Raw genomic sequence first — 26,206 nt, forward strand, 5'->3', positions numbered from 1 at the left:
GTTTTCCAAAAAGTAGCATACAAGTTGAAATCGTTTCACGCATGCGCATTACGTGCACTAAATGGGCAGTTCCGTTCTGCGGCCGCGTCTACATCCGGTCTGGCCTGGCGTACGGGGATGTAACCGGATGAGAACCCTCTTGACTCCTGCGTGTCTCTGACGCATCCTGCCAGGAGCGGAAGTGTCTGGGATTCTGCTCGAGCTACAAAACAGTCGTTTGTGGGGGGGAAAAGGAGGACGGAGCGAACAGCGTCTGCATCCCTTCACACACACTCACACCATCATCATCATCATCATCATCATCATTCCACTCAGCCGGCCTCCGTTCATGTCGATGCATCGGCACGGGACATGCTCCACCAGGTCAGGCTCTTAAAACGCATCGCTCACTTGCGTGATTACCGACAAGCCCATAGAAAAAAAAAACACAACAACAACCTAAACATGCTTTATGACAATGCGGGATGGGTCTTTTTTTTTCTTTTCTTTTTTTTTTATGTTCTAATGTTATTGTAGGTCTGCGCAGTCGACGTGAACGCCTGCCTGGACACGGGAGAGGATTAAGTTACTGCTGCTGGCGACGGATTATTGTATTGGCCTCCTCCCGTCACGCCCGAGTCTCTGGCGATCTCTTTTCCCCAATAAAGAGAGAGGGGCTGCTCCGAAGCCAGGTACGCCATTATCCTCGGGAAAAAAAACCCCCCAGAAGAATCACAACAACCCCTGTCGTTTCCTTGCAGTGTCTCCCCGTGGAATGAACTACGTCCTTTGTTACACCCGAATGACGGAACCGCGTCTTTGTATTGTGCGCTGATGGCAATAATATCAGATGGTCAAAACCCCCCCCCAAAAAAAGAAGGTAAAAAGCAAAGAGGCATGGATGTTAAATGTCTAATGATTCAGTGGCAACACAGCCCTCGAATGCCTATGGATGTGGATCTTCAGTCTTTGGTTCCTCTTCGATCAGTTTCATCTTTGCAAAGCAGAATGTACAGTAGATCGCATCCCGCATACCCGCTATTGAAAAAAAATTGCTTTGCTTTGGCGACTGTGCAGCGTTGGGTAGATGTCGTGTGGGGTTACTGGCTCCCCCTGCCCCCCCCCCCCCCCCCCCCCTCTCGGATGCCTCTGGCATGTTTTGGTCTCAGGCGGATCGTGCCCTTTTGTCCACTGGAGCCTGACTGTACTTTTTTTTCAGGACAGATCCCACAGTGTGAACGAATGGATTTGTCTCATGGAGGATGTAAAGATGTTGGGGACTTGACCGTAGAACAGGAGAATGTACGATGGTGTCAACTGGACACTGGTGCAGAAAGATATTACATACTTCATGTGATTATCTTTTTTTGGGGGGGGGGGGGATCTAAAATGACGAGAGACACCATTTTAACAAAGCATGTATAGTAAGATGTACACATATAACGGGTAACAGGATCAGGTTACTGGACATAATGCAGTGGTGTATATTGTGCATGTTTTTGCCACATCATTTATTGCGATTTCAAATTTTGGTCTCTGTTAATTTCTCATGGCTTGAAATATAATTCATATACATTTCCCACTCAATAGCAGAAGAAAGTAGAGGAAGACCCGATTGTCATCGGGAGTGACTTTAACAGCGTCTACATTATGGATTTCTGTTCTGTTATCTTAATAAACAAATGCCTGTGTGAATTTCCAGTATAAAGGGTAATAGACAAGCGAAAGCCTTTTCTGACAGATTTAGCTTCTGAAGTAATGAACATAGTGCTTTTGAATTGAGAGTTTTATGGTCTCAAAAGATTGAACTGCGATACACCGTCGTCTGCAGCTCATTTGTTCTTTTACGGTTCAGGTAGATCATTCCGGGGCCGCGACTAACCAATGATTTCTTTCCTCCTCCGCAGCGATGTCTTTCCGACGAGGTGTCGTCAGGCAGAGCAAGTTCCGCCATGTTTTCGCTCAGGCGTGGAAGGCCGAGCACTGCATCGACGACGTCAGGGTGTCCCGCGTGACGTGGGACACGTCCCTCTGCGCGGTCAACCCCAAATTCATCGCCGTGATCATCGAATCGGGCGGAGGGGGAGCCTTCCTCGTCGTTCCGATCAACAAGGTGGGACCGTCTGCTGCGTCACATCCGGCATCAGATAAACTGTAGATCAATATTTTCTTAAAAGCCTCGGTCTAGTTTCCCGTCTTCCATTCTGCCACTAGAAGCATTTTTCCTACTCCATATATGGCTGACGCCTATTCAGCACTTCAACAGATCCAAGACAAATAGTGGACAAAGGTTATAGTCCTGTAATATGTTAAAGATTTCTCTAGCGAGTTGTGTCACAATTTAACTTTCCGTTCCTCCCGCAGAGCGGCAGAATTGATCAGTCCTGTCCGACGGTGTGCGGCCACGCGGCGCCGGTGCTGGACATCCAGTGGTCGCCCCACGATGACAATATCATCGCAAGTGCCTCCGAGGACTGCACAGTAAAGGTAGCTGTACAGTCTGAAGGTTGTTTTTTTTTTTTTTGAAAGGCTGCTGGTTGCTTGTGACATTGCTGTCTCACTTAAAAGGAAGAAATCCACCTTTAATGCTTTTGAAAAACTGCCCGTGTGATGTAAATGCAATTTTATTTCATTTTGGCTACAAAAAGAAAACATCTCGAAAGATCGGAGAAGCCGATTGCGCTAATTTCTTTCACATGCAGTAAATCCAGAGAAGCTTAATGGATTTGTTTGAAAAAAAATTTGGGGGGGAAGTGCCTCTGTGGCTGTGGATCATGTTTTTTTTTTCTTTTCTGTGACCGAGAACAAATTCTTTCAGCGAATTTCATGGCACGGAAATTTGATGACATCGTCTATTAATGCATGCTTGCATGTCTAAACAAACGTCTGTTGTGTCCTGCTGTTTGTAGGTGTGGCAGATCCCAGACGGGGGCTTGACAAGCCCAATGACTGAGGCCATTGTGACCCTTGAGGGTCACAGTAAAAGAGTGGGCATCCTGGCTTGGCACCCGACTGCTTTCAACATCCTCCTCACTGCAGGTAGCGCCATTCCTCCTATTCTGGTTCCCCGTATAGGTTGCAAAATAACAAACAACTGCTTGGATTGTCTGTGACAACTTCCATTATGACTGAGATCGATTACACCGACACTGGGTTTTTTACATGTGCACCGTTGAGAGCATGGTTTATAAATGAAACTGTACGGCCGTGTGGGTTATATCCTTGTATGTCATTATTTATCATTGTTGAGAGTTATATTTCTATAAAAGTGATAGACAGCTATTTGTTTGTAAGCAGTGAGAGTGGTAGAACAGTTCTAATCGTACCGTGTTCGGTGACAGCCAGGCAAAATACAATTCGAAGCATGCAGTGCATGCTCAACCTGATAAACCTGAAAAATAATTACACTTTGCTGCAACTGCACTGCACTGGATTCAATTACATTCCACAAATGTCTACACGCGTGCAACGAATTAGAGGCACGCTTCAATGTCAATTCATGTTAAACCAGTGTGAGCTGCTTGTTATCTCACGAGGAGGTGCCTTGCTCTCTGTTGTTTGTGTAGCCAGAGGGGACATATTGACGAACTATATTGATGACGCTTTTACAAGGCCAACATATCTAGAACCAACACTTAACAAAGCAGAACAAAGCCTCCGCGTCAACAGAATGGCTTTACTTCGCCATACAAGCACGCGTCGCCTTTGAGCCCCCTCCCTTAAATAAACAGCAGGAAACTATATTGAAGCCCCTAAAGACTTAATATCTCAAGTGATTTCTCTGGAGCATTACTTATTTATGGCATTGAAAGTGAAAGTTTGTGAAACGTGCATGTTTAAGATATTGTTAGTCAAGAATTAAAAACGCTCAAAAGTGATCTTATCATCTGGGTGTGACACAGATTAAAAAAAAATTCCGAACCCTTCGAATAATTGAGACAACTGCTGGCTACAAACTTAGCAGGGTAACTGCTACGTGTTAACAATCAGAGAAAGGTAAATAGCAAGTGTGGGTAGTGGGCATATGAATTCTGCTTGCTACAGTAGTATCAGTGCTCCATTTTGTCTCTTTAGGAGCCAGCAGTTGCCATCATCTTTTCTCACCCTGTATTTGCATACAGGCCACACTACAAGCCCTGTTCACTCAAATACTACGTGAGAGCGACATACAGCAAAGCACAAACACGCTGCTATAAAACAGCTCAAGGTTAGTATAATAATTAACCCCGGGGACTTGTCCCTACAGGAAAATTTCCCAGATCTCTGCAATCAGGCGCCAAATGACTTGTGTCCCACTCCACATCTATAAAAACGTCGCCTTTATGTGTCCTCTGTCTGCGTCCTCCGCAATTCAATCTGTGCTCGTTGCTGTCGTCCTCGGAGAACCTCCGCTGCCTGTCAGAACCATACTAATCTGACATCTTAGCATCCAAAGCACTTGATGACCTTGATGATCAGACAGCCTCTGTTCCTAAACCCAGCAGATCAGTCCGGTCACCTAGACACCAATCTACTCAATGTCAATTAATTGCATTGCCTGTCTCCTGAACTCCGACTGAACACCATGAGCTGCCTTTCTACAAAATACTGTAGTGCTATATAATAGAATCAAAAACATGAGTATTTATGCTGGACATGTATTTTGTACTCCTCTGGACTAGCCTCTCTCTGCCTTATCTTTGACTCCCTCTTTAGGCTGTGATAACGTCATTTGTGTGTGGAACGTGGGGACGGGGGAGCTCGTGTACCAGCTGAGCGACGCCCATCCAGACCTGATCTACAGCGTCAGCTGGAATAAGGATGGCAGCGCTGTCTGCACCGTCTGCAAAGACAAGGCCCTGCGCGTCATTGACCCACGAAGAAACGTCGTCCTCAAGGTTATTTAGAATTTTTGCAGTGCGTGCAAGTGATTTGATTACCAAAGAGGGTGTACAATTGCGCATCATGCACGGACACATCCTGACAGCATTATCCTTTGTCTCTAATTGTTGTACCAGGTCAAAGAGAAGGTCCACGACGGTACCAGGCCTATGAGAGCCGTGTTCCTCTCGGATGGGAAGATCCTGACCACCGGCTTCAGCCGTATGAGTGAGAGACAGCTGGCATTATGGGATATGGTGGGTCTCTTTTGTTACAAGTACCCCAAGGTTTGACATCAATGTTGGGAAATTCTGATGCGCACAATTTGCTTTCGGTGCCAGTGTTCGGTCCCAGTGCAGGAAATAGCATGTCCCTTATTTAGCGGTCCTGAAAGTAAAGGTTGGTTTGGGTTGGATGGACATTTGTGAGCAATTATGATAAGTATCATAGCAATATATTTTGTTTTACAGAAAGATCTCTCAGAGCCAATGGCTGTACAAGAAATGGACACAAGTAATGGAGTTCTTCTGCCCTTCTATGACCCTGACACCAACATGGTCTACCTGTGCGGAAAGGTATAGACTCAGAACTGTATGACAAACACAAATTCACCCAGCTGGCAATATTTAGTTTGGTTTACCATGCACTCGTTTTCATTTTTTTTTATCTTCTGTTTTTTTTTTTTGTAGGGAGACTGCACCATCCGGTATTTTGAGGTGACCGATGAATCCCCGTACGTTCACTTCCTCAGCTTATTCAGCAGCAAGGAGCCGCAGAGAGGGGCGGGCTTCCTTAGTAAAAGAGGTGTGGACGTCAACAAGTGTGAAATTGCCAGGTATGTACAGTATGTTTAGTCAGGTGAGGCTGTTGCAATTATGTCTTTTACTTCTTGTCAATGAAGTCAATGAAAAGTCTAAAAACCACCAATTTACCCCACAAACAAGTATTGTCCGTTTTCCCCCAAAATCCTAATATTTTATTTCTCTGTGCTGGAAAACCGCCATCGTTGTCCACATCTTACGCTCATTAGTGGGCCACACTTTTTGCATACACCTGGTGTAAATATTCCAAAATGTGTACTAATCCACATTTGAAAATCCTGTACTACTACTACAGTTCGAGTAACATTTGCCAAGTACAACAGTGCCCTGCAGGAAGTCACTGAACCCTTTTTTACGATCTGAAACTATATAGTTATGACCATTGTTGAAGATTTACATCTACTGTAGGTATTGATGGACTTGAGACTTAGGGGCACAGGCATCATAGGGAAGTCAGAAGACTAAATGCATTCTTGGGGAAGACTTCATTTTTAATTCCCTGCTCTTTTGTAGATTCTACAAACTGCATGAAAGGAAAGTGGAACCCATCTCTATGACTGTACCACGGAAGGTAAGCCATGAACGGGAAATCTATCCATGTGGGAAACTATAAAAACACTTCACTTATTCACCCCAACTCCATCCTGCCTCCCCAGTCAGATTTGTTCCAGGGAGACCTTTACCCGGACACCGCCAGCATGGAGCCGGCTCTCCTGGCTGACGAATGGATCGCCGGGCAGGATGCACCGCCGCTGTTGGTCTCCCTGAGTGGCGGGTACACGACCCATCCATCCAAGCACAGAGACATCCTCAGGAGCAAGCCCAAGCTCGCCTCACAGGACTCTGGTACTGGGGCTACCCCGCCTTCAACAGGCCATGTGGCGGCTCCCACGGCGACACCCGCCTGTGCCACCAAGGAGACGGAAGAAGAGGCGCCACAGCCGCGAGTAGCCATGAGAGACACGGATGGAAATAGTGAGAGGCCGAAGAGAGAGGTGAGCTGATAAAATGAGACTTCTCGACCTCACTAATGTTTCTCTTAATTAGAGTTATGTTTCTGACGTGTTACTTCTCTCCTCTCAGGACGACCTGTTGAACGAGTTGCTGGCAGAAATGAAGGCTCTGCGCGCCGTCGTGCTCGCCCAGAGCCAGCGAATCGAGTTGCTGGAGAGGCAGCTGGCTCGGATCGAAGACGGGGACGTATGAGGAAGCAGGAGATTCACTACATTCAGAGGGCACTCCTACTAAATCCGTAGTCCATAGCCTTACTCGGATCAACTATACCTTGAGCTGTGTCAGTGAGAGAATGTAGTGTACAGTAGCAATTAGCCGTAAATCACACAGGCTTACAACACAGAGTCGACTATTGTAATGAAAACCAGACCACAATTTGTTTCTGTGATCGTTTTGCAGATTGTGTTTGAGAGCAGGGTGTCATCTGCATAGAGTGAAATCCCACAGTGAGACAATGTTTGGTTTTATGAGGGAGTGTAGTAGCAGCTGTTTGGTGGTGCATATAGTGCGGCTTTGAACTTTGCAAATTCCATGAGTTAATTTTGATGGGCCTTGAAGGAGGTTACAGTGGCACCATTGCCTCAAATTATTTAATGCACAAGCTAGGAACAAGCATTTTATTAAAACGTATGAAGGTTCACATTCTTTAGCAAATGAAGTACCTCTAATAGGATTTTTCTTTTCTTTCTTTTCTCTGAAGCACTCACAGTTGTAAGCATTAGGGCTATTTGATCAGGTAGTTGAAGCTGCTATACAGTGATGTCATATCAGCCCCTCAATTGTTAACTCATCTTGTGACTTTGTGCTTTGTTTTACTATTTCCTTGTAGGACACTGTGTGTGAGGTTGACGGTAGGAAAGTCTTCTGGTGAACAAATCGCGACCTTGACGGAGAGATTTGTGTGAATGATAGCTGATGAGAGTGTCGCTCAATATTTGTGTGTCTTGTGATTCTGTGTAGTCTTTGCAGTCGATGAAAAAGGGTAACATGTGATTTTGTTACCTCATGATGTCAGGATTTCTGTAACATCACGAGGCAAGCTGTCGGTCCACATCATCATTCAGATATAAATACACAGTTATACTTGCCTCTTTACCTTTCTTTTGACATGGCTTACATTTCTGTCAGTCATCACCTCTCCTGAGAATTTTTTTCAGAGCTGCCGGCTAAAACGAAAGATGCCCACCAGACAGGGGGCCTACTTCTTATTATATGCAGATATAACACTAACACTTGTTTTCAGTCATCATCAGGTGTTTGCGGCCATAATAAAGAGGAAGTTCATGGGAACATGCATTTTCTACAGTTTGCATTTGTGATGGTATAAAAAAAAATATATATATATTTTTTGTTTTGTTTTGTGTTTTTTGCCATTACAATTTTGAGGCACTAATGTATTCCCTGTCCATCAGTCAACTATAGTGCAACAATGGTACATTCCACATCGTCATTTTCCCTTTATTACTACAATTTTTAATTTATATTTCTTTCTGCACTAACTTCTTAACACTAATTGTAAAACCGGTAGCATTTTAAACGAGACTGCATTGTGAAAGCTCAATAAATATCCATTCCTCCTTTGTATAAACTGAATGGCGTTTTTATTCGCACCAAGAAACGTTCTGTTTGTGATAAAATATCTGTGGTTACTTCTAGGTCAAGTTTTGCTTGAATGGTGTATATTGTATATTGACTGTAGTGACAGATTGTCAAGCAGCTGCTGCTTTTTAACTCGTAAAGGAGAAGAGCGAAGAAAACCTTCTCTTTTTCTTCCATGTGGAAAATGTAAGAACACAAAACAAGACGGAAATAATTCCTGGCATCTCAACTGGGCTCAAACTTGTGAAATATTTCATCACAAATTTCACAGCTACTCCCTCATCTGCAAATTATAATTTTGCTCATTCTCTCGCTGAGAAATACAGTTGCTGTCCTTGTTAGTAGGTGTTGGGGCTGCGGCTGCCACGGCCACTGAAGCAGAAACAGGATGTGGCTGGCTTGTTTCACAGTCGCTTGTGCAGCTTTTGAACTCGGTGCATTCCTCTGATAGGTTCCAATCTTTAGCAGCTGCAAAGATATTTTGTGGACCAGGTTTTAGTTTTGTTGGGCTCAGGTGACTTAGAAAATGTGATACTTCCACAGACCCCGGCATCGTCACCTTCTCTGCTGCAGAACTGCGAGGAGCGGTTATCACAAGCCACTGACATGCACGGTTGAAACGGGTCACAGGAAACCACTTCATCGCGTGCTTATACCTATTAGGTGAATTGAGGTAAAGTATGTATGTTGTTGAAATGCAGAATAAGAACCGGCACCTGTGCTGCAGACTCAAAGTGATGGAAGTCAACTTTGCAGTGGAACAAATTCAAATGTGTGCTTCTTCCTCTTTCAATGAATATTTCAAATGGCCTTAACCGTGCTTTTAACCACACCCTGCTTGATTTTCGTCTCCAATCTGTTCACGCCGCCTTCAGCCTCCACCTTCCACCAAGAGTTTCCGATGGCTTTTCTTCACCACATTTCATGCACAAGTCCCCTTTCTCGCTTTCTCCCCCCCCCCTCACACACACACACACACACACACACACACATGCACACACACACTTCACTACTGTAAATGTCACCACTCAGTCCATACTAGTCTACATGTTCTGGCACTGTCAGTTTCCACAAGCGGCATCTCCTGCTCAACCCTTCGGTGAGTATTTCACAGTTTATATCCTTTCGTTTTTTAATACTTTGAATAGCTTCTTCACGAGTTCCTGCTTCACACGTTTTTTTTTTGTGTGTGTCTTTTCTTATCTAAATTCCTCATGGTTTGTCTGCCCTGCTTTACAATTAAAGCTCCATATTAATATTTCATATTTTTAACACTTGAACCATTGTGCATTGTGCCGTACGTATGAAGTGGTTTATAATTGCAGTATTGAAGGCATTCATTTTCCACACAGGTCAGTTGCCGTCATGCATTTCAGCTTTAATTGCATCAACAGTGCACTCACTCAATTTCTTATTAGTATTTTTAGCCTTAATGTTGCGCTGCTTAATGTGCCATCTAAGTCTGCTCAACCATGACTAGAAAAAGTTTCCACCCACAGCAAAGGGACTGACACGGGTTTAATTATCATTTTGACAGGAAACCAGCGATGCAGTAAGCGGTCTGCTAGTTTCCTGTCATTCCAATGCAGACACTTATAAAGTCAACAAGATAAAAGACAAAACAGACTTCTTGTTACATCTCCAGAATACGTATGTATTGTATTTTTCCCCAGATGATTAAGTCATAATTATTTCTATTATTCAATGCCATGTTAATCCGTCTAAAGGTATAGCTAGAAGCTCCGTGTCCTGACTTTACTCGTTTACTTTTTTTTTTTCCACAGCCTGAATGTAAATTTACCAGCGGATCTCCTTCTGATCCAAACTTCACTGCTGCTCTGAACACAAGGAGTCCGACAGCAAACCAGCCTGCAACCGTGACAGCAAGCGGGTGGCATTTTCTGAAGAGGTACAGTACATTACTGAATTATAATCTGACTCACGGCTTGTTGAAATTTGGAGGATTTTTCTGAGAAGATGCAGTGGATTCAGACTCCCTGGTAAAAGTGGGATAGTGCTCTGCAACAGAAAAAACATATATACCACAATAAAAACATGAATATTAGATTTTTCTGAAATCATGTGATCCTGTTTTGCACACATTGCATTGTTTTGCTTATTCCTTATGAGCCGAAACAACTCATAAGGAGTTTTTTTCCAAATGCAAAAGTATTCTGATTCAGAGTGAAGGTTCAACATTTTGGGAAATATTTTCACTCTCTTTTCCATAGAGTTGGATGGTAAGACTGTAAGTAAGAAGGCTCAATTTGAAGTTAACCCAATCCAAAGGTTTAGGTCAGTTTTTGACAGTTTTCTATGTTGTCTTCTTAGCTAAGCAAATAAGTTTAGTACACAAAATGTTAAAAAAAATAAAAATAAACCAGATACATTGGAATTGACAAACCCCAGCGTCAAATGTGTGCCATGCCAACTCAACAACACTCAACAAACATTATCTTTTCTGTCTTCACTTCAGGCATGGATCACTCTAAACCCAAAGATGACCATCCAAAATACAACGTGACGGTCCTGGTCCTTTGTTTCTGCCTATTGGGCCTGATTTTCTTGCTGATCTTCTTGTACAAGATGTTGAACAGGGAGGCTGAGGGAGAATACACCATCCGGCGCATGGTGTATAAGGAAGGAGGGGTCAGGGACCGGGTGAGGGGTGCTGCATTAGCTCTGGGGACACGTCTCGGGGTCCGGCTATGGCCTCACAGCGATACAGATGAGTATGGAGAGGAAATCCAAGACGAGGAGGGACAGGTGGAGGAGGGGGCCGATAGCCAGGGGAGTGACAGCGACGGGGGGGACCAGGGGGATGAGGAGGACTGCGGCGAGACAATGGGAGGCGGAGACAACACCTCACATGAAATATCAAGTTCAGAGGGTTCTGAGGCCGGGGAGCAAACCGGGCTGATGGACCAGGCGGAGGTAAATGAAGAGGCGGGGGAAAAGGAGGAGAAAGTGGTAAAAGGGGGAGGTAAAGGAGAGGCAAGCGGAGGGCCGGGATTGTTGATAGATCTAAAGCAGTTCTCTGGAAGTGCCATTTGGTCTGAAGAAGAGGGAGGCGAGGGTCATTACAAGGATGTGACGGCACTATGAGGACGGAAGGAGAAGGTTTCAAATATAAAGAAGTCTAAGGAAAATATCAGGGACACAACTCTGGTGTAGAAATGCTCATCCTTTACTTATGTTTTCTTTACTTTTTTTCCGACAAACAGTCTTGACAATACAGGAATCAGCCTTTAGGAGCATTTAGTATTCCCTGTTGTGGCATCACGTTAAAAAGCTGACTGATGAATGAAGCTATTATTAATATGCAGGGCTGCAGTGTTTGTGTAAGAGTTTTCGTTTTTATCATGTGTTACTGACTGTAAGTCAAAAAATCTGACTTTGCATTATTATGTCAGCCTTCAGTTTGCTGTATGTTGTGGTGTGTAAATTGTTTTGAAAAAAAAGAAGCTTTTAATTTTTTCCGCCCCTAATTTACATTAAAATAAAAACTGACTTTAAATTCTCCTTCTTCTTACTTAAAGTTATACGAAACAATAAGTCACTTGACGTGTAAATTAACAGGCAACTATTTTGACAATCGATTGAACATTCATGTCAGTTTCAATGCAAAAATTATAAAACGCAAATGGTTCAAGTTCCTCAATTGTGAACTGAATATTTTGGGTGGGGCTCTGGGAACTTAACACACTTCACATTGTTGCCGAATGTTTAGTAAAAAATAGTTTGTCACCTTTATGAAAAGATCAACAGAAATCATATGTTGACTGTACTCTAAAAACATTTAATTAAGTTTTATATATCATCACTGTTCAGGCATATATGGCATATATATATAGTTCCCTGTTTTCCAGAGGTGGAAGAAGTGTTCATATCATAGAAGTCTTGTATTAAAAAATAAACTTAAGAAATACTAACTTAAAAGTACACATTTGGCATCCCCTTGATTCTTCCTGTGTATTATTGTACACGGTATTCGCCAAACATCAGAAAGTACACATCGTATAAAAAGGTAAATGATGCCCCTTCTGTCCAATGGGGATGTAGCTCAGTGGTAGAGCGCATGCTTCGCATGTATGAGGTCCCGGGTTCAATCCCCGGCATCTCCACTCTTTTACGTCACTGTTTTTTTGGTTTGTTTTTTTTACGTCAAGTGAAAATTTAATCACTACAGTCGGTCTCAGGTGTTCAAAAATACAGAATCACCTCGCATGAATTGTGAATACATTTCGACGCGCCGCAAGCCTTCGCACATCTAACAGCGCGCGCGCGTGCGTGTGAGAGAGACATGAGAGTCGTTCCTCATTGGCCAAAGGCGGCGCTGGCTCGAATCTGATTGGATGTCTGGAGGGCCGCCGAGGCGTGGGAGTGTTCGCGCACGCGAGTGTGTCAAACACTTTTCTCTTTCGGCCGCTCGAATGGTTTTCCAGCCGGGGCGAGAGCGAGCCCCGCGCACTCTCCATCCACACACCATGGCGGGGCCGAGGAGGTCGCGGGAAGGTGCGAACCCGAGTGTTGGGAAATTATGAATCTTGTAAACTTTGGATTCTACCTGAGGACCGGAGAAGAACCCTCGCCGCGAGCGATGGATCATCACTAAGGCTCCCAAACTGATCTGCAGAGCAGAACTGATCAGACCCGGTAAATATGCATCAGCTCTTCACAATCTCATCCTCCCACACAGGCTGCACTGATTTGGTTTATAGAATTGTGTATATATATATATATGTGTGCACTGCACGATCGAAGCCAGCCTGTCACAGTAACCTACTTTACGGTTGCCGCACCACCCCTGAGCATCCGAGTTGCATTTTCCCTCCTCTCACCCTAACTTGATGGTGCCGGAGAAAATGATCTCGGTACACGTCACTCATCTGCATAGGGAGTAAAATGCAACCATCCTGCGAGGCTGCCTTGTTTTTTTTTCCTTTTCTTTTGCGCCCCGAAACGGTCTCCGTGCTCGACCCCGCGACAGAAGGAAGCGACTAATCGCTGCATAGGCGAAACTACAAACATGGCAGGTACAGTTTGCACGTAGTGTCATCCCCTCCACACAAAAATAAATAAATATATGTGTATATATATATTTATATCCACAGAGAGGAGACACATCTGGGTCGACAGCTGTCCAAGATGGATGCAGCGCCGCTGTGCGCAGGGATGCGCGGCGGAGCGGCGGCGGCGGGGCGTCCTCGGCGACGCGCCGCCCGCGCGGTTTCGTCGCTCGCCGACATTTTTGCAATTGTTTTTGTTTCGCCCGCCTCTGCAGGGGGAGGATGCTACTAGCGTCCGCCGTGGTGGTATGGGAATGGCTGAACGAGCACGGACGCTGGCGGCCCTACAGCCCGGCGGTCTGTCACCACATCGAGGCGGTCATCCGGAGCGACCCGCGGTGTGGTAGCGTTGTCCTCGGCCAGGTGGACCCTCGCCTCTCGCCCTACATCATCGATTTGCATTCCATGCACCAGTTCCGACAAGACACAGGTGAGCAGCGGGCAGAGGCACCCGGTGGAGGGGGTTATGGTGTAGCCGGGCCTCCTCCTCCTCCTCCTCCTCATGTTTACCTTGGCAAGCCCTTGTGATGATTCTGCTCCAGATGTTGATGCTCTGATTGGAGTGTTTTGCTGTTTTTTTCTTTTCTTTTACATCTGGCCAATGTTTTAAATTCTCCTGATTTATCATGAACTATGACAAAAATATAGTCTCCCATCTTACACTGTTTTCCACTTTAATGCAAACGTGACAGGGGATGTATGCTGGGCATCAGTGCTTTTGAAAGTTGTCACTTCACGTGAGTCATTCTCTTTCTGTGTGTGTGTGTGTGTGTGTGTGTGTGTGCGTGCGTGCGTGTGTGTGCGCGCGCGTGTGTGTGTGCGTGCGTGGACACAGTGGCAGCTGAAGTGTCCAGTCATACTCACAAGTCAAAGTAAACACTTCACTCCCGCGGATTCGTTGCAAACGCTACCGTCAGTACTTCGGTCTTTTATGAGAGAATGTGGCCATAAGAGGAAGAAGAGAGAGAGAGAGAGAGAGAGAGAGAGGCAAGCAGGGGGATTGTCAGTCGTCATCAGACGTCCAACTTTGGCGGAGACCCCGCCGCCGTCTTTTCGTTCTCTCTCCCAACACTGGTCCGACAAAGGAGAGCAGAGGCTGAAATGTGGGTGAGGCAGGCTGGATGCCCCCAGACACTGATGAGAAGTCTGGGGGGGGGGTCATTGACAAAATGGGTTTGATGGGAGCTGATTATGTGAATAAACGACCCTGTTGTTTATGGATGTGTATGGATGAGAGGTTGAATACTGTTTGAGCTGTCTACCTACCTACCTACCAGCCATATGTCAAGGGATGGAAGGGCTTGAGGGGCCCTGGGGCCGGAGACTCTGCATTAAGTTGGCCGTTGATATTTGTAGAGCTCAGTTAACATACACCAAATGACCACAAAGAGGTGCAAAATAATCCCCAAGAGAGTCAAAACAACCATGACAGGATGAAAATTACCTTAAAGAGAATCAAAGTGGCCATTAAGAGACTGGGGGTGCGGGGGCCCTTTTTTGCCTGTGCCCGTTTTCTCATAATCCGCCTGTCTCTGTCATTGCTGCTGCTGCTGCTGCTGCAAAAAGGGAAATAATATACACTGAAATGTAAAGTGCATTTTACACTCATAAAAAAAACCTCACTTTGCCAATATCACTGATCTTGAATAAACTTGTGCAAAGGATTTGATCTGGGGAGACTGTAAAGTGGAGCAGAGCTTCTCTGGGTAGCTTGGGAAAGCAAACACAGCCAGCTCTGGGTCGGATCAAGGCTGCCAGCCAATCAGAAATCAGAACACCGTGTGCTGTTACCAGGGGCAACCTGTTTGCCCAAATTCTTTGCAAGCAAACACGGACATGTTGAATTTGTTAGGGGTTGTAATCTACTTGTCCACAGCAAATAGTGGTCCAGTCACTTGCCTCCTCATCACAGAGCATCTCGATCACGGTTCAACAGACTGATGCTTTATATTGACAGTAGGGTTGGAGCATGTATGTGTAGAAGTCTCCGTTGGTTTGCAGCAAATCACTTCAGAGTGCCATTTAAAGGCACAACACCAGGGTGCAGTGAAACATTTGCTGATATTGTGACCCTCTGACCCCTGCCTCAGGTACCCTTCGACCGGTACGACGTAGCTTCTACGACCCCACCTCAGCGCCAGGCCAGGGCTGGTTGTGGGAGTGGGAGAACGACGCTGGCAGTTGGACGGCGTACGACACAGAGGTGGGCATCGCCATCCAGGCGGCACGAGATCGTCAGCAGCCCTGGCTGGACCTGGCGCCGCTGGGTTTCTGCTACCTCATTGACTTCGAAAGCATGACCCAAATCAACGGGCAGACACAACGCTGCCGGCGCATCCAGTGCCGCTCCGACCTGGCATACCCGCTGGTGTCCGGGCCCCTGCCCAGGTCCCACCATGCCTGGGGGCCCACATCAATGCCGAGCCACGGAGGACTACTTGGTGTGGATGTATCTGGAGTGGGCATGGGGCTCAGGATGAGCAGCAGCGGGACTGGAAATGGGAGTGCGTACCCCAGCGGAGCCCTCCCTGCGTCGGCCATCACCTCTCTGGGACAGCCCTGCGCCTGTCAGCAGTGTATGCTGGTGCTGAGTGTCAAGGCGGGCACCATGTCAGCTGCTCACACCCTGGGTCGACGGCCGCCGCAGTTCAAACCGCCTAGTCCCAAAATCATCAGTCACCATGTCCCAGGAGGGTCGTACTCACTCACCCTCCCTCGGCCACCCTCCCTGTCCCGATCACTTTCCCCAAACAGGACGTCTTTTGTTGGGGCGACAGGTGGCTTCGGTGGAATGGGTGGTGCAGGAGGTGTGAGTATCGTCGGTGGCAGCGGTGTTGGCGGCGCCAGCCTTGGCTATGGAGGAGGCTTCGCCCACTCTCTTTCCCTCCTCGGCTCAGCCACCGCAGCCCTCTCCATCTCCTCCACCCGGCCCCCTCCTCCCCCTCTCCCCCCACCTCCGCCGCCTCCTCCACCACCCGCCACCTCATCCTTGTCTGTCGCCACCTCTCCCCCTCACCCCTCCACCTCCTCCTCCCTCGCCGCTTCCTGTTCCGCCCCTACGCCGCCCGCCCCGGGCCCTGTGCTAATCTCCACGTCAGCCTCCACCTGCACGCCCTCGCCTTCTGCCCGCGTCCTGGGTCCGGTGTCTTCGTCTGCTGCTGCCGCCTGCGCCGCGCCTCTGCCGCCCCGGTCCAGCCTGGCAGGTCTGAGCCGCCCCGCGCTGCAGCGTATTGCCATGGCTCAGTCGCGTGCCCTGATTGCCTCAGGGTGAGTAGACAACCACTGCGGTCACGTGTCAGTATGTTCAAAATACTCTCTCACAACCCAAACGGTTCTGCTCTCCAAGAAACAATAGAACAACCTGAAAATAGAATTAACATGCAAAACATTTCTAATTTTGCAGTTTTTCAGCTAAATTTATAGTCCGTCAAAAGGTCCAAGATGAGAACATGCGTTCGACCAATCGACAGTCACTCTCAGCAATCGTGAATTTTGACCCTGTTTTTATAGCATCAGATAACACATTAAAAACAAAAAAAACTACAACTAGCAATATTTTAAATCCTTCTATGAAGATGATCTTGTGTTGTCTTACCAGGCGGTATCGGGCTCCAAGTGCAAACACTATGTATATAAATGACTATTCATCTATGTGGATAAAATGATGATGAATGAAACCGATTCAGGGCATGGTATTGCTAAGATATTTCCTGTATTATTCAAATGTTCCCAGTGATCACATCCCGTATCGATTTTTTACATTTGCTCGGAGGCCGACTAAACAGGGTGTGTCGGAAAAAGATCAGTTCGGAGAGGAATCTCTCATTTGTGTGAAGGCCTCATTACACCGTGTCTGAAAATCTGTGCTCATTAGCATTTGTGAGCCTTTAATCTCTGTGACAAAGTCCACCGGGCTCGTTCTTTTCAACGGAAAAACAACGAGGAGCGCTCACAGTGAGCACGGCAGTTTTTTCCAACACATTCCAGACATATGTCATGCAGCAAACGATGGATTTACGGCTGATGGATTTGCTTCACAAACGACACATACACTTGAACACATGAAGAGTGTGTATATGCGGTCTGTATATAGTTTTCACCAAACAATAGGGTACTTGGGGTGGGGGGGGGGTCAGAAAAGCCTGGAAACGCTTGCACTTGGGCTGGTAGCCGTGGCAACCAATGTGGGCCAATTACTTCTCACTCAGAAAGCAGGTTTATGGAGTTCATGGAGTCTTATCGAACATTTAAAGATAGGCGCCAGGTCTTAGATCACATCTGGAATGTTTCCGGGGCGCATCTGAACCACACGTGGAATGTTCCGTCGTCTGATATCAAATGCTTTATTTTTAAATTTGTTTATTCTTTCCTCTTGTGCTCTTATTTAATCAGCAAGATGTACACACAAAAATAGGTTTGCATGTTGTTTTAATTAAAGTGTCTTCTTTGGTACTGGCCTCCCGTACACATGCGTCCGGTAGAATGAAAAATGACGCGGCGTTTAAGACTTTTGTCAGCGTGGGCAAATGTTAATAAGTGAAGGAAGTCACAGTGTGCGGGTGCCATCACCAGGGGGCGCTGGTTTCTAAGTTGTTTGTGGTTCTGTGAATAAGGACACAGCTGTTTCTTCATTATTTTATTGTCACTTTCTGTTTTGCAGCTGCTGGCGCCTTTTTGTGAGCATGTTACAAATTTGCGCATCTAGATTTCATCATATTCCAATCACAGCCCTTTCATTTTGCAACTTTTTTTTCCAAGTGTCGCTGAAAGGCTTCTATTTCGAGGGGGGGGCGCTTGCTTGTCGCGCAGTCGCCTCAAATGTGAGAATATCAAAGCATTCAAGAGAAGTATGTATCGACACATTGTTCGATCACGCACAGAGTCACCACAGAGCCACGCTGAATGAGGTCGGAGGCTTTTACTGTGTTCAAACACTTTCATTTTGACCTCTGATCATATTCCTGTGTGAGCCTCCCGACTTTCCTGAATCGACGCATTAGCTGAGACGACCTCCGAAGCAGCCGATCCTAATAAGAGCACAGGCGTAATATATTCCGGCTCCAGTAATCTGAGCTGGCTGACGGACCCGTTCTTGCCACACATCAGGTGAGAGTACTCCTCTGTCGGGCAGATGGTCGCACCTGCTGCCGCGGTAACACCCGACGACGTCACAGACGAAGAGTCTCTCTGATCCCTGGGATTCTCTGCTCACCCCCCCCCCCCCCACACACACTCAGCCAATTTGCCCTTCTTCTCTCCTTCAACTCGTGACGCCACCGACAGTGGAGTCCGCTGCTGCCATCGCCCCTCCTGCCAAGTTCATTCACGGCACCACGTGAACAATGATGCTCATGTGGCGGAGAGGGAAGAAGTGACGCGGAGCCGGTGAAGTCAGTGGCAAGTGGGATAAGTGGGTGATTGACCTATTGAAGGGTTGTCGCCATGAGTCCTCCGGAGCTTCAGCTGCGACGGCACTTTTCACTTAATGTCACTGAAGACGCATTGCATATTTCTCAGACTAAGGCACCAACAGGCCTTGAAATGGCTACCAAAACCGCGGACATATTGTAACCTTCATTGTAGCTCGCGTAATGCCAAACACAACGACGGTACATCGTTAACATGTGATATTAGGTTTAAAAATCGACATACAACTTTAAGTGAGTCAATGTTGTGCATGCAAAAATGCGTGAAAATGTTTATGGCAACTGCCAGCACGCTGAATTGTTTGGAACTTGTTTAAATTGCTAATTTCACCTTTACACACGAGCCCCTGTTTTTTGTTTTGATAAGGACAACTTTACTCACCACACTCCAACCACATACTAGGTAAACAGTCACTTTAATTGTTACTGAGACACAAATAAGCGTCAAAATGGGTGAGATGTAGATAAACAGGTGGTCCGCAAAGTGGGCGTTGCCATGTGTTGCAGCTCGGGTGTTCCCATCACCCAGCGCTGCAGATGGAGGCCGCTCTAATGCCACTAGATTAGCCGGGACACTCCTCCGGTTTCCCTCCCCTTTCTCCCGCCGTCATCTGTCTGTCGCTCATGGTTACGTGGCTGTCGCACGCATGTCCATCACACTCAGGTCTGACCCAGTCCTGCCGCACGTTTCGGGACTTTGTGAATAAAGTACGGCTCAAACACCGGAAGCTATTACCACGGGCTTGAACTCGTTGTTGGTAAACATACCGATATAGCAAGACCGTACAGTGTAATCAGATTGACCAGTACGGGAACTGTACGGTACGGTTAGTCCGAACTCTAATGGTTTGTAATGTCATTGTTGCGTCATCCATTCGGAGAGGGAGAATTGTCGTTAATGTCAGCGACAAAAGAGCCTCCTCATGTCTCATAGCGTCAGACAAATTGTAGCCCTAATGTTCAACTTGTTATTCAGATCTTCATCTGATGTCACCCAACTTCGTCATTAAATTTCACCGGGTTGATTGGCATCCTGCACCCTGCGAGTCATCGTGTGTATTTATGTATGTGTGGGGGGGGGAAAAATAATGTAAACCTATAGATTCTGATAGAAACATTTTTAGAGACACAAAATAAAAGAGATATGTTAAAACATTGCAAACATTGCTGTATCAATGGGAATAAACACATAAATGAATCTTGTGGTAAGTTAGAATAGATATATACATTTATTTTTAATTTCAGAGGAAAGACATAATGTTAACAGTAAGATAAATGTAGCAGATACACATCCAAAAAATTATGAATTAACAGTGAAATAAAGGCCAAATGCTTTCTCCATCAATAATAAATATAGTAAACTGATAAAAGATCAACAGATATTCATAACATGCCACAATAACATGTTCACGTTCCACCGGGTGGTCAAGGAAATGATAAAAAAAAAGAAAAGAAAGTATTTTAAAGGATGGAGAATCTGATGATTTTGAATGGAAAAGTATCATTTTTCTACATAACGCATGTTGGAGGCCATAGACAAAATTCACAATGTCACATGTTTTGATTGATGTGTTTATGCTTCCTTTTGAAAGTAGTTCGCGAGATGCACATTGTTATATCTACAGGGACAAGGGGTTGAAATGTGAGTCCCAACTGTGTCATATCGGCATATTGTGATTGCCAGACGCATTGTGTTGGTACACAGTCGCGTCTGGTCACGTCCGTCAGACTTATGGAAAAACCTGGCAGTGTGACGTGGTAACTCAACAGGTAATCCCCGCTGTGACGAATCTCTTGCCTTCAGCCTGAGTTCACTCAACTCAACAGATGGAAACAGGTGGCTTAGCCCTATAAGAGAGGGAGGCAGACCCGACGGCAGCACACACAAGCAGAGCAAGAGCGGGACAAAGACCGATATGCTGACATACTGCTGTTAACCTTAAGGAGCCATTAGAGGCGGGTTAAAAAGATAGTGAGAAACAACTGGAAAGGGGGCAACTAGTGCGGGCCAGACGATATTTTTGCCGGAATATCGTGACTCGGTGCTTTCGAGGAAGCAAAGATGACAGTTATCAGAACCGTCAGACCGTAAGTACACGCCTGTGACTGGACGGGTTTTCAGTGGCGATGCCATTGCGCTCAATGAAAACGGATTTGCAATGTTTCAGCGATAGCAGAGATAGGATGGATGTGGATAAAAATATTCTATCAAAATAAGAGCATTCGCGTTCAATTCCTATACATGTCATGCCCAAAAAAAACACAACATTCATTGGGCACATTAAGCAGGTTAATTAGACTTTTTTTTTTGAAATTTAACACCAAAAAAATGTCCTGGTTTTCTTCCTAATTTCTGCGTAAAATCAAAGCGGCTTAAATTGGACTTGAGGTGGAGCTGGGCGATGTGGCCAAAAATTTTATCAAGATGTCGATATCAAGTATTATAACGATAAACGGATAGTATTAATTATTTCAAGTATTCCTCCTCACCATGTTTGCACACTGCATAATCAATGTATTGATGTACATCGTACCTTGGTTATATTGCTCTCGCAGAAATTCAATTATATTGCGCTAATTATTGGTATTATTTTATCGCCCAGCCCTTACATGAGGGGATGTACTGATTTGACGACAATAAATACTTATATCTTTGAAGTAGAGTATCCTTCATCATCGATATTCTTCCTGCTGGGTTCTCGAGAAGTATGATATTAGTTGTACCCTATAAATAACAGCAAAATAACCCATTCGCCACGTGCTGTCATCTTAAGCTTAAGCCGTACGTTAGCAGGAAGTCCCTTCTGATAATTACAGGACAGTATGTCAAGTGGTGATGATCGGCATGCGTTTTGTTTCTCGGCAAAAGCTTCTTAACCCTGCCGACACTGGCTGAACTAGATACAAGCATATGGTGACTCATCAGATACACACAACACCTTCAATCTGGGCTGCTGAGTTGACCTGGCGTGTTGCACGTTTGATTTTGGTGTGTCGTTGATCTGTAGGTTGATTCATTAAAGGTGTTTTTTCCCTGCCCCTTGTGTTTCAGTGTGCCAACAGTTCCGGTGAAGAACCTGAATGGATCTAGCCCTGTGCATCCTGCACTGGCAGGTAAATATATGGACACAACCAATTTCCGATCACAAGATCTTAATTTAGATTAGGTCTAAAATTCAGCTTTTTTGCCTTTGAGGAGGTATTTTACTGATATATATATGTACATATATATATATATAGATGGCACAGCTAATAACATTTGGCTACATATTTCCCCAGTATTTGAGTAAATCTACAGGCCATCCTTCTCCAGTATGGTCAATAGATAATACCCTGGATAAACAGCTCATCGTGCAACAAGTAAACCACAAACACAGCGTCTCACAACCCCCCTCCTCTGGCCGTCTGCAGGTATTACAGGCATCCTGATGAGCGCAGCAGGGCTTCCTGTCTGCCTGACCCGGCCGCCCAAGCTGGTGCTTCATCCTCCACCCGTCAGCAAGAGCGACATCAAGCCCGTGCCCGGTCTGGGCCACTGCTGCCGCAAGACTACCAAAAAGCAGGCCCGTAAAGGTGGGCCTGATGTCTGCTTTTGCTTTTGGCTGCATGCACACTTTGTTCATAAATAGCACAGACAGATCGTCATACTCTGCGTTTTCATCTGCCAGGCAAGACCCCTGAGGAGGTGGTGAAGCGGTACCTTCAGAAAGTTCGTAATCCCCCGGAGGAGGTGAGTTCTACATTTTGATGATTTTCAGCTTCCAGTACAACTGAAAGATGGGGGGAAATACTTTCTGTTTGTATCAGGTTAGATGAAACATAAAAATCCTACATTAAATGCTCTTCCTAACTCAGGACTGCACCATCTGCATGGAGGCCCTGGCAGGACCCTCGGGCTATAAGGGCCCCGGCGTGGGCGGTATCTCCCGGGCGGAGTCGGTGGGCCGCCTGGCACAGTGTGGCCACCAGTACCACCTCCAGTGCCTTGTTGCCATGTACAACAACGGCAACAAGGACGGCAGCCTGCAGTGCCCGACCTGCAAGACCATTTACGGCGTCAAGACCGGCAACCAGCCGCCGGGCAAGATGGAGTACCACGTCATTCCACACTCGCTGCCCGGCCACCCCGACTGCAAGACCATCCGGATCATTTACAACATCCCTCCTGGCATCCAGGTACATTGAGGCCAAGTGTTTCTGTAGATACTAGATGTTTAGTCTTTGCTTGGATGATGTAATTAACTTTGGTCCGACTCTTTAGGGCCCAGAGCACCCAAATCCAGGCAAACCCTTCACCGCCCGTGGGTTCCCCAGACACTGCTACCTCCCTGACAGCGAGAAGGGACGCAAGGTAAAGGAGAGAACAATCACCGCTTCTGATTTCATCAGTAAGATGAAGATGACTGGCTTGTGTCATAAAATGACATGTTATCTTATCTGCGCTTAACTTCTTCACCCAGGTGCTGAGGCTGCTCCTGGTGGCGTGGGACCGCCGGCTCATTTTCTCCGTCGGCACGTCCAGCACCACCGGCGAGTCCGACACGGTCATCTGGAACGAGGTGCACCACAAGACGGAGTTCGGCTCCAACCTGACTGGCCACGGGTACCCCGACCCTGGCCACCTGGACAATGTGCTGGAGGAGCTGAAGGCCCAGGGCATCACCGAGGAGGAGTGTCTACCCAGAGACTGAGCAGAGACACGCGAGACACTGAAGACACGGGATTCCCGGCCGCAGTCTGCAAACACACGATGCTGGAAAAGGGATCCGAAGTCGGGACACACAACTTGTTGTCATGATGTGACGGAACGGAACAGAGAGAAACTTTCACCACCAGAGATGGGGAAACAGCTTAAAAAAAAACTAAAGTATTCACAGGAACATTACAGAAATAGTTTCAGCAAAACTTGCCGAGTTTAAAAATTCTCCCATGACTGCATGAGTCAGTATTGAAACGGGGGGAATCATTTTTCTTTCCTGACGCAGTAATGGTTATTCAGTGAGACATTTGAGACCACGGTGCACATATGAGTCAGTGTTAGATAAAAAAAATATTTAAAAAATCACTTGTCATTTCTACTGTGAGACTTCTTATCAAGAATGTAACTAAGTCAATCTTGCTGAACTGAAGTGTTTACCACTGCTACTGCTGCTATGTGGAATTGAAGGAGGTTAAAATGAAGTTTAGAAAAAAAAAAAGTGTGGGGTCTGTAACCTTTGTAAGTGTTAGTCCACAAGCAGAAATAACTTTTCGCAGCAGATAAATATTTCAAATGTATAACTGGATATCTGAGCATGGACATTTGCTGACCTCTAGTGGTACTTTTTAAGAACTACATTCCTTTTTAGGTTTTTTGATTTTTGATTTCTATTAATGTATAATAATGAAAACTTGATATATTATATCATATTGTTTCCATTCTGTCATGTTTTACATTGACATTTTTTTTAAATGGTGTGTTTCATTGCATTGTTTTTGGGTGTTGTGAGACGGACTGAGCAGCTGGTGTACCTGAGTTTGCCTGACACTTTATTTGCTCTTTACCAAGCACCTTCCTTGAAATATAATTTTCAGTATTTTATATTTGATAGGTTGAGAAAATTGACATTCCTTAATAGTTCTGCCCCTCAGCGCATGGGTGCATTGAAAAGCTGATGTGAAAGACTGATGGGAGGAGGAAATGCCCAGAAACGCTCGGATCGAACCGCCTGCCTGAGCTCAGAATTGCACAGAGAGGAAATGGACAACGTGTATCTACTGTACTTTTGTGTATGACACTACAAAAAGGCTGTCATCAGTTGTTGTTGTTTTTTTTTTGTTGTCATGTTTAGTGTTCGTTCCATGAGCAGGTGCAAAAGACTATCTCTTGTCGTGGATGCAGCTTTGGCCAAAGTGGTCCAGTCGGTTTGCATTCGGCCCGGTGTGGACCGGTTTATTATGAGGTACGTCAGACGAGACCAGTATGTGTTGACATACTAACGTAGGCCAACATTAAAAGCATTTATACTTTATGATACTTTACGTATGCACTGTACTGTATGTTTGTGTTTTATGTGCACAAATTTGCATTAAACGTTTTTTATAAGGTTCAAACATAACAGAACCCTCACTCTGGCTTGCTCTTCTTATTTTATGTGGAGTTGATAGTGTCATTTTTATTTACAGTTTATTAAAGGGCCAGCTTTTTATTAGAGCATCTGCACGCAAGCTAAAAATGTTACTGTACTTTCAAACATGTTTCCATGTAATAATGGGCTCTTTTTTCTTTCTTCCTGGCACAGACGCATCATGAGCCTATAATAATCTGACAGATTTTCCCGAGGACCAGGATTTAAAAAAAAATCGAAAGCCCTTATTCTGACATAGGAATGCAAGGTATTTTAGAGCTGCTTGTTAAAAAAAAAAATCTTGTTCAGACATACCGTTTCCATAGAAGTGATTTCAGTTTTTCAATAAAAAAAACGTCTTTGCATACTGTAGATATTCATGGCAAATGTTGAGCAAGCTGGCAACAAAGACTACTGCAAGGTCAGCAGCGCAGTTTGTAAAGCAACTTGCACATTGAATTGAATTGAATTGAAAATTTTCAATTCAATTCAATTCAATTCAATACTGCAGGGTTAACAGCGCAGTATGTGAAGCAACTTGCACATGGGATTGAGAAATAGCTTCAGATCCAATCAGTTTAGTCTGTGCTTGTGTTTTGTGTTGCTCTTTTGTCTCTGCCCACAGCAGGTAAATGTCATTTGTCAGCACATTGGAATTTTAAATTGAATATTTAAATAATCTCTTCAAATCCTGCTTTAATTAAACTAAACTGATGTCCTTACTTTGGTTCTACAGAGCGTGGCGTAACAACATGCAAGTGGCAGTACGACTGTTTTAAATGGTTTCGTTTTACTCCACAAATGCTTACTAAATAAGTCGGTAATACATCTTGGTTCAACCTAATCTGTGTTGATGAGATCTTTTTAAAGGTTTTGTTATTTCAGTGAAAATTGCATCAAAAAGTTCCCAAAAAGAATACATTCTGGTTCTGTTTGTCCCGTTGTTAGATTTTACGAGATGTTAGATCTTTTTAGATCACTCACAATACTGACTTCTACTTCTAGACATTAGCGGCGCATGACCAGTTTATCTGTAGATTAGTCTGGCTCCTGGATTAGCAGTCTGGATTACTTCTATCTTAATGAATGAAATTTTGTTTTACGAAGGTAAACACAATTATATGGACCCCAGCAAGAAGACTGTCGTGATGCATGAGGGTTAATGGGCAGCCGGGGTAGTTAAATCACTGAAATAGTACGTATTTATCTAAACATAAGCATTCAAGGCCTTTACTCAAGGCAACAAACATAACCCTGCAGAAAATAATGATCTGTACATGAGCTAATACCTAAAATACCAATCAATTTTTTTCAAATTTTGGGATACATAA

General features: G+C 45.3%; 3 protein-coding genes and 1 non-coding gene across 11 annotated transcripts; all 4 read left to right on the top strand.

Annotated features, from left to right (window-relative positions):
• Positions 1-113: 113 nt before the first annotated feature.
• Positions 114-8,256, top strand: coro1b (coronin, actin binding protein, 1B). 3 transcript variants are annotated; one of them, XM_035646485.2, is made up of 13 exons: positions 114-363; positions 517-671; positions 741-859; positions 1,887-2,092; positions 2,344-2,466; positions 2,889-3,018; positions 4,675-4,856; positions 4,977-5,096; positions 5,310-5,414; positions 5,529-5,674; positions 6,174-6,231; positions 6,317-6,655; positions 6,744-8,256. In XM_035646485.2, the coding sequence occupies exons 3-13, from the start codon at positions 814-816 to the stop codon at positions 6,864-6,866; spliced, it is 1,578 nt and encodes a 525-aa protein (XP_035502378.1). In that variant the 5' UTR covers positions 114-363; positions 517-671; positions 741-813; the 3' UTR covers positions 6,867-8,256. The 3 variants fall into 3 exon arrangements, with proteins under 3 accessions (XP_035502378.1, XP_047192496.1, XP_035502388.1); XM_035646495.2 differs by lacking the exon at positions 741-859 and having other exon boundaries at positions 115-363; XM_047336540.1 differs by lacking the exons at positions 517-671; positions 741-859.
• A 421-nt stretch (positions 8,257-8,677) lies between these two features.
• On the top strand, positions 8,678-11,790 carry si:ch211-119e14.1 (spore wall protein 2). Of its 4 annotated transcripts, none has more exons than XM_047336543.1 (5): positions 8,680-8,936; positions 9,149-9,372; positions 9,811-9,923; positions 10,058-10,182; positions 10,750-11,790. In XM_047336543.1, exon 5 carries the CDS (start codon positions 10,752-10,754, stop codon positions 11,376-11,378), a length of 627 nt encoding a protein of 208 aa, XP_047192499.1. In that variant the 5' UTR covers positions 8,680-8,936; positions 9,149-9,372; positions 9,811-9,923; positions 10,058-10,182; positions 10,750-10,751; the 3' UTR covers positions 11,379-11,790. The 4 variants fall into 4 exon arrangements, with proteins under 4 accessions (XP_047192498.1, XP_047192500.1, XP_047192499.1 ...); XM_047336541.1 differs by having other exon boundaries at positions 8,681-8,946; XM_047336542.1 differs by having other exon boundaries at positions 8,678-9,372.
• A 535-nt stretch (positions 11,791-12,325) lies between these two features.
• Positions 12,326-12,397, top strand: trnaa-cgc. The gene has a single exon. It is a non-coding gene; the product is annotated as a tRNA-Ala (tRNA).
• Positions 12,398-12,459: 62 nt separating this feature from the next.
• On the top strand, positions 12,460-24,882 carry dtx4a (deltex 4, E3 ubiquitin ligase a). Of its 3 annotated transcripts, XM_035646476.2 has the most exons (10): positions 12,460-12,929; positions 13,267-13,309; positions 13,558-13,772; positions 15,433-16,609; positions 21,821-21,882; positions 22,180-22,341; positions 22,437-22,498; positions 22,624-22,944; positions 23,030-23,119; positions 23,229-24,882. In XM_035646476.2, the coding sequence occupies exons 3-10, from the start codon at positions 13,565-13,567 to the stop codon at positions 23,457-23,459; spliced, it is 2,313 nt and encodes a 770-aa protein (XP_035502369.1). In that variant the 5' UTR covers positions 12,460-12,929; positions 13,267-13,309; positions 13,558-13,564; the 3' UTR covers positions 23,460-24,882. The 3 variants fall into 3 exon arrangements, with proteins under 3 accessions (XP_035502369.1, XP_035502359.1, XP_035502368.1); XM_035646466.2 differs by having other exon boundaries at positions 12,461-13,309; XM_035646475.2 differs by lacking the exon at positions 13,267-13,309 and having other exon boundaries at positions 12,461-12,929.
• The last annotated feature ends 1,324 nt before the right edge of the window (positions 24,883-26,206 follow it).

Source organism: Scophthalmus maximus, chromosome 12, assembly GCF_022379125.1.
Source record: "Scophthalmus maximus strain ysfricsl-2021 chromosome 12, ASM2237912v1, whole genome shotgun sequence".
Lineage (NCBI taxonomy): Eukaryota > Metazoa > Chordata > Actinopteri > Pleuronectiformes > Scophthalmidae > Scophthalmus > Scophthalmus maximus.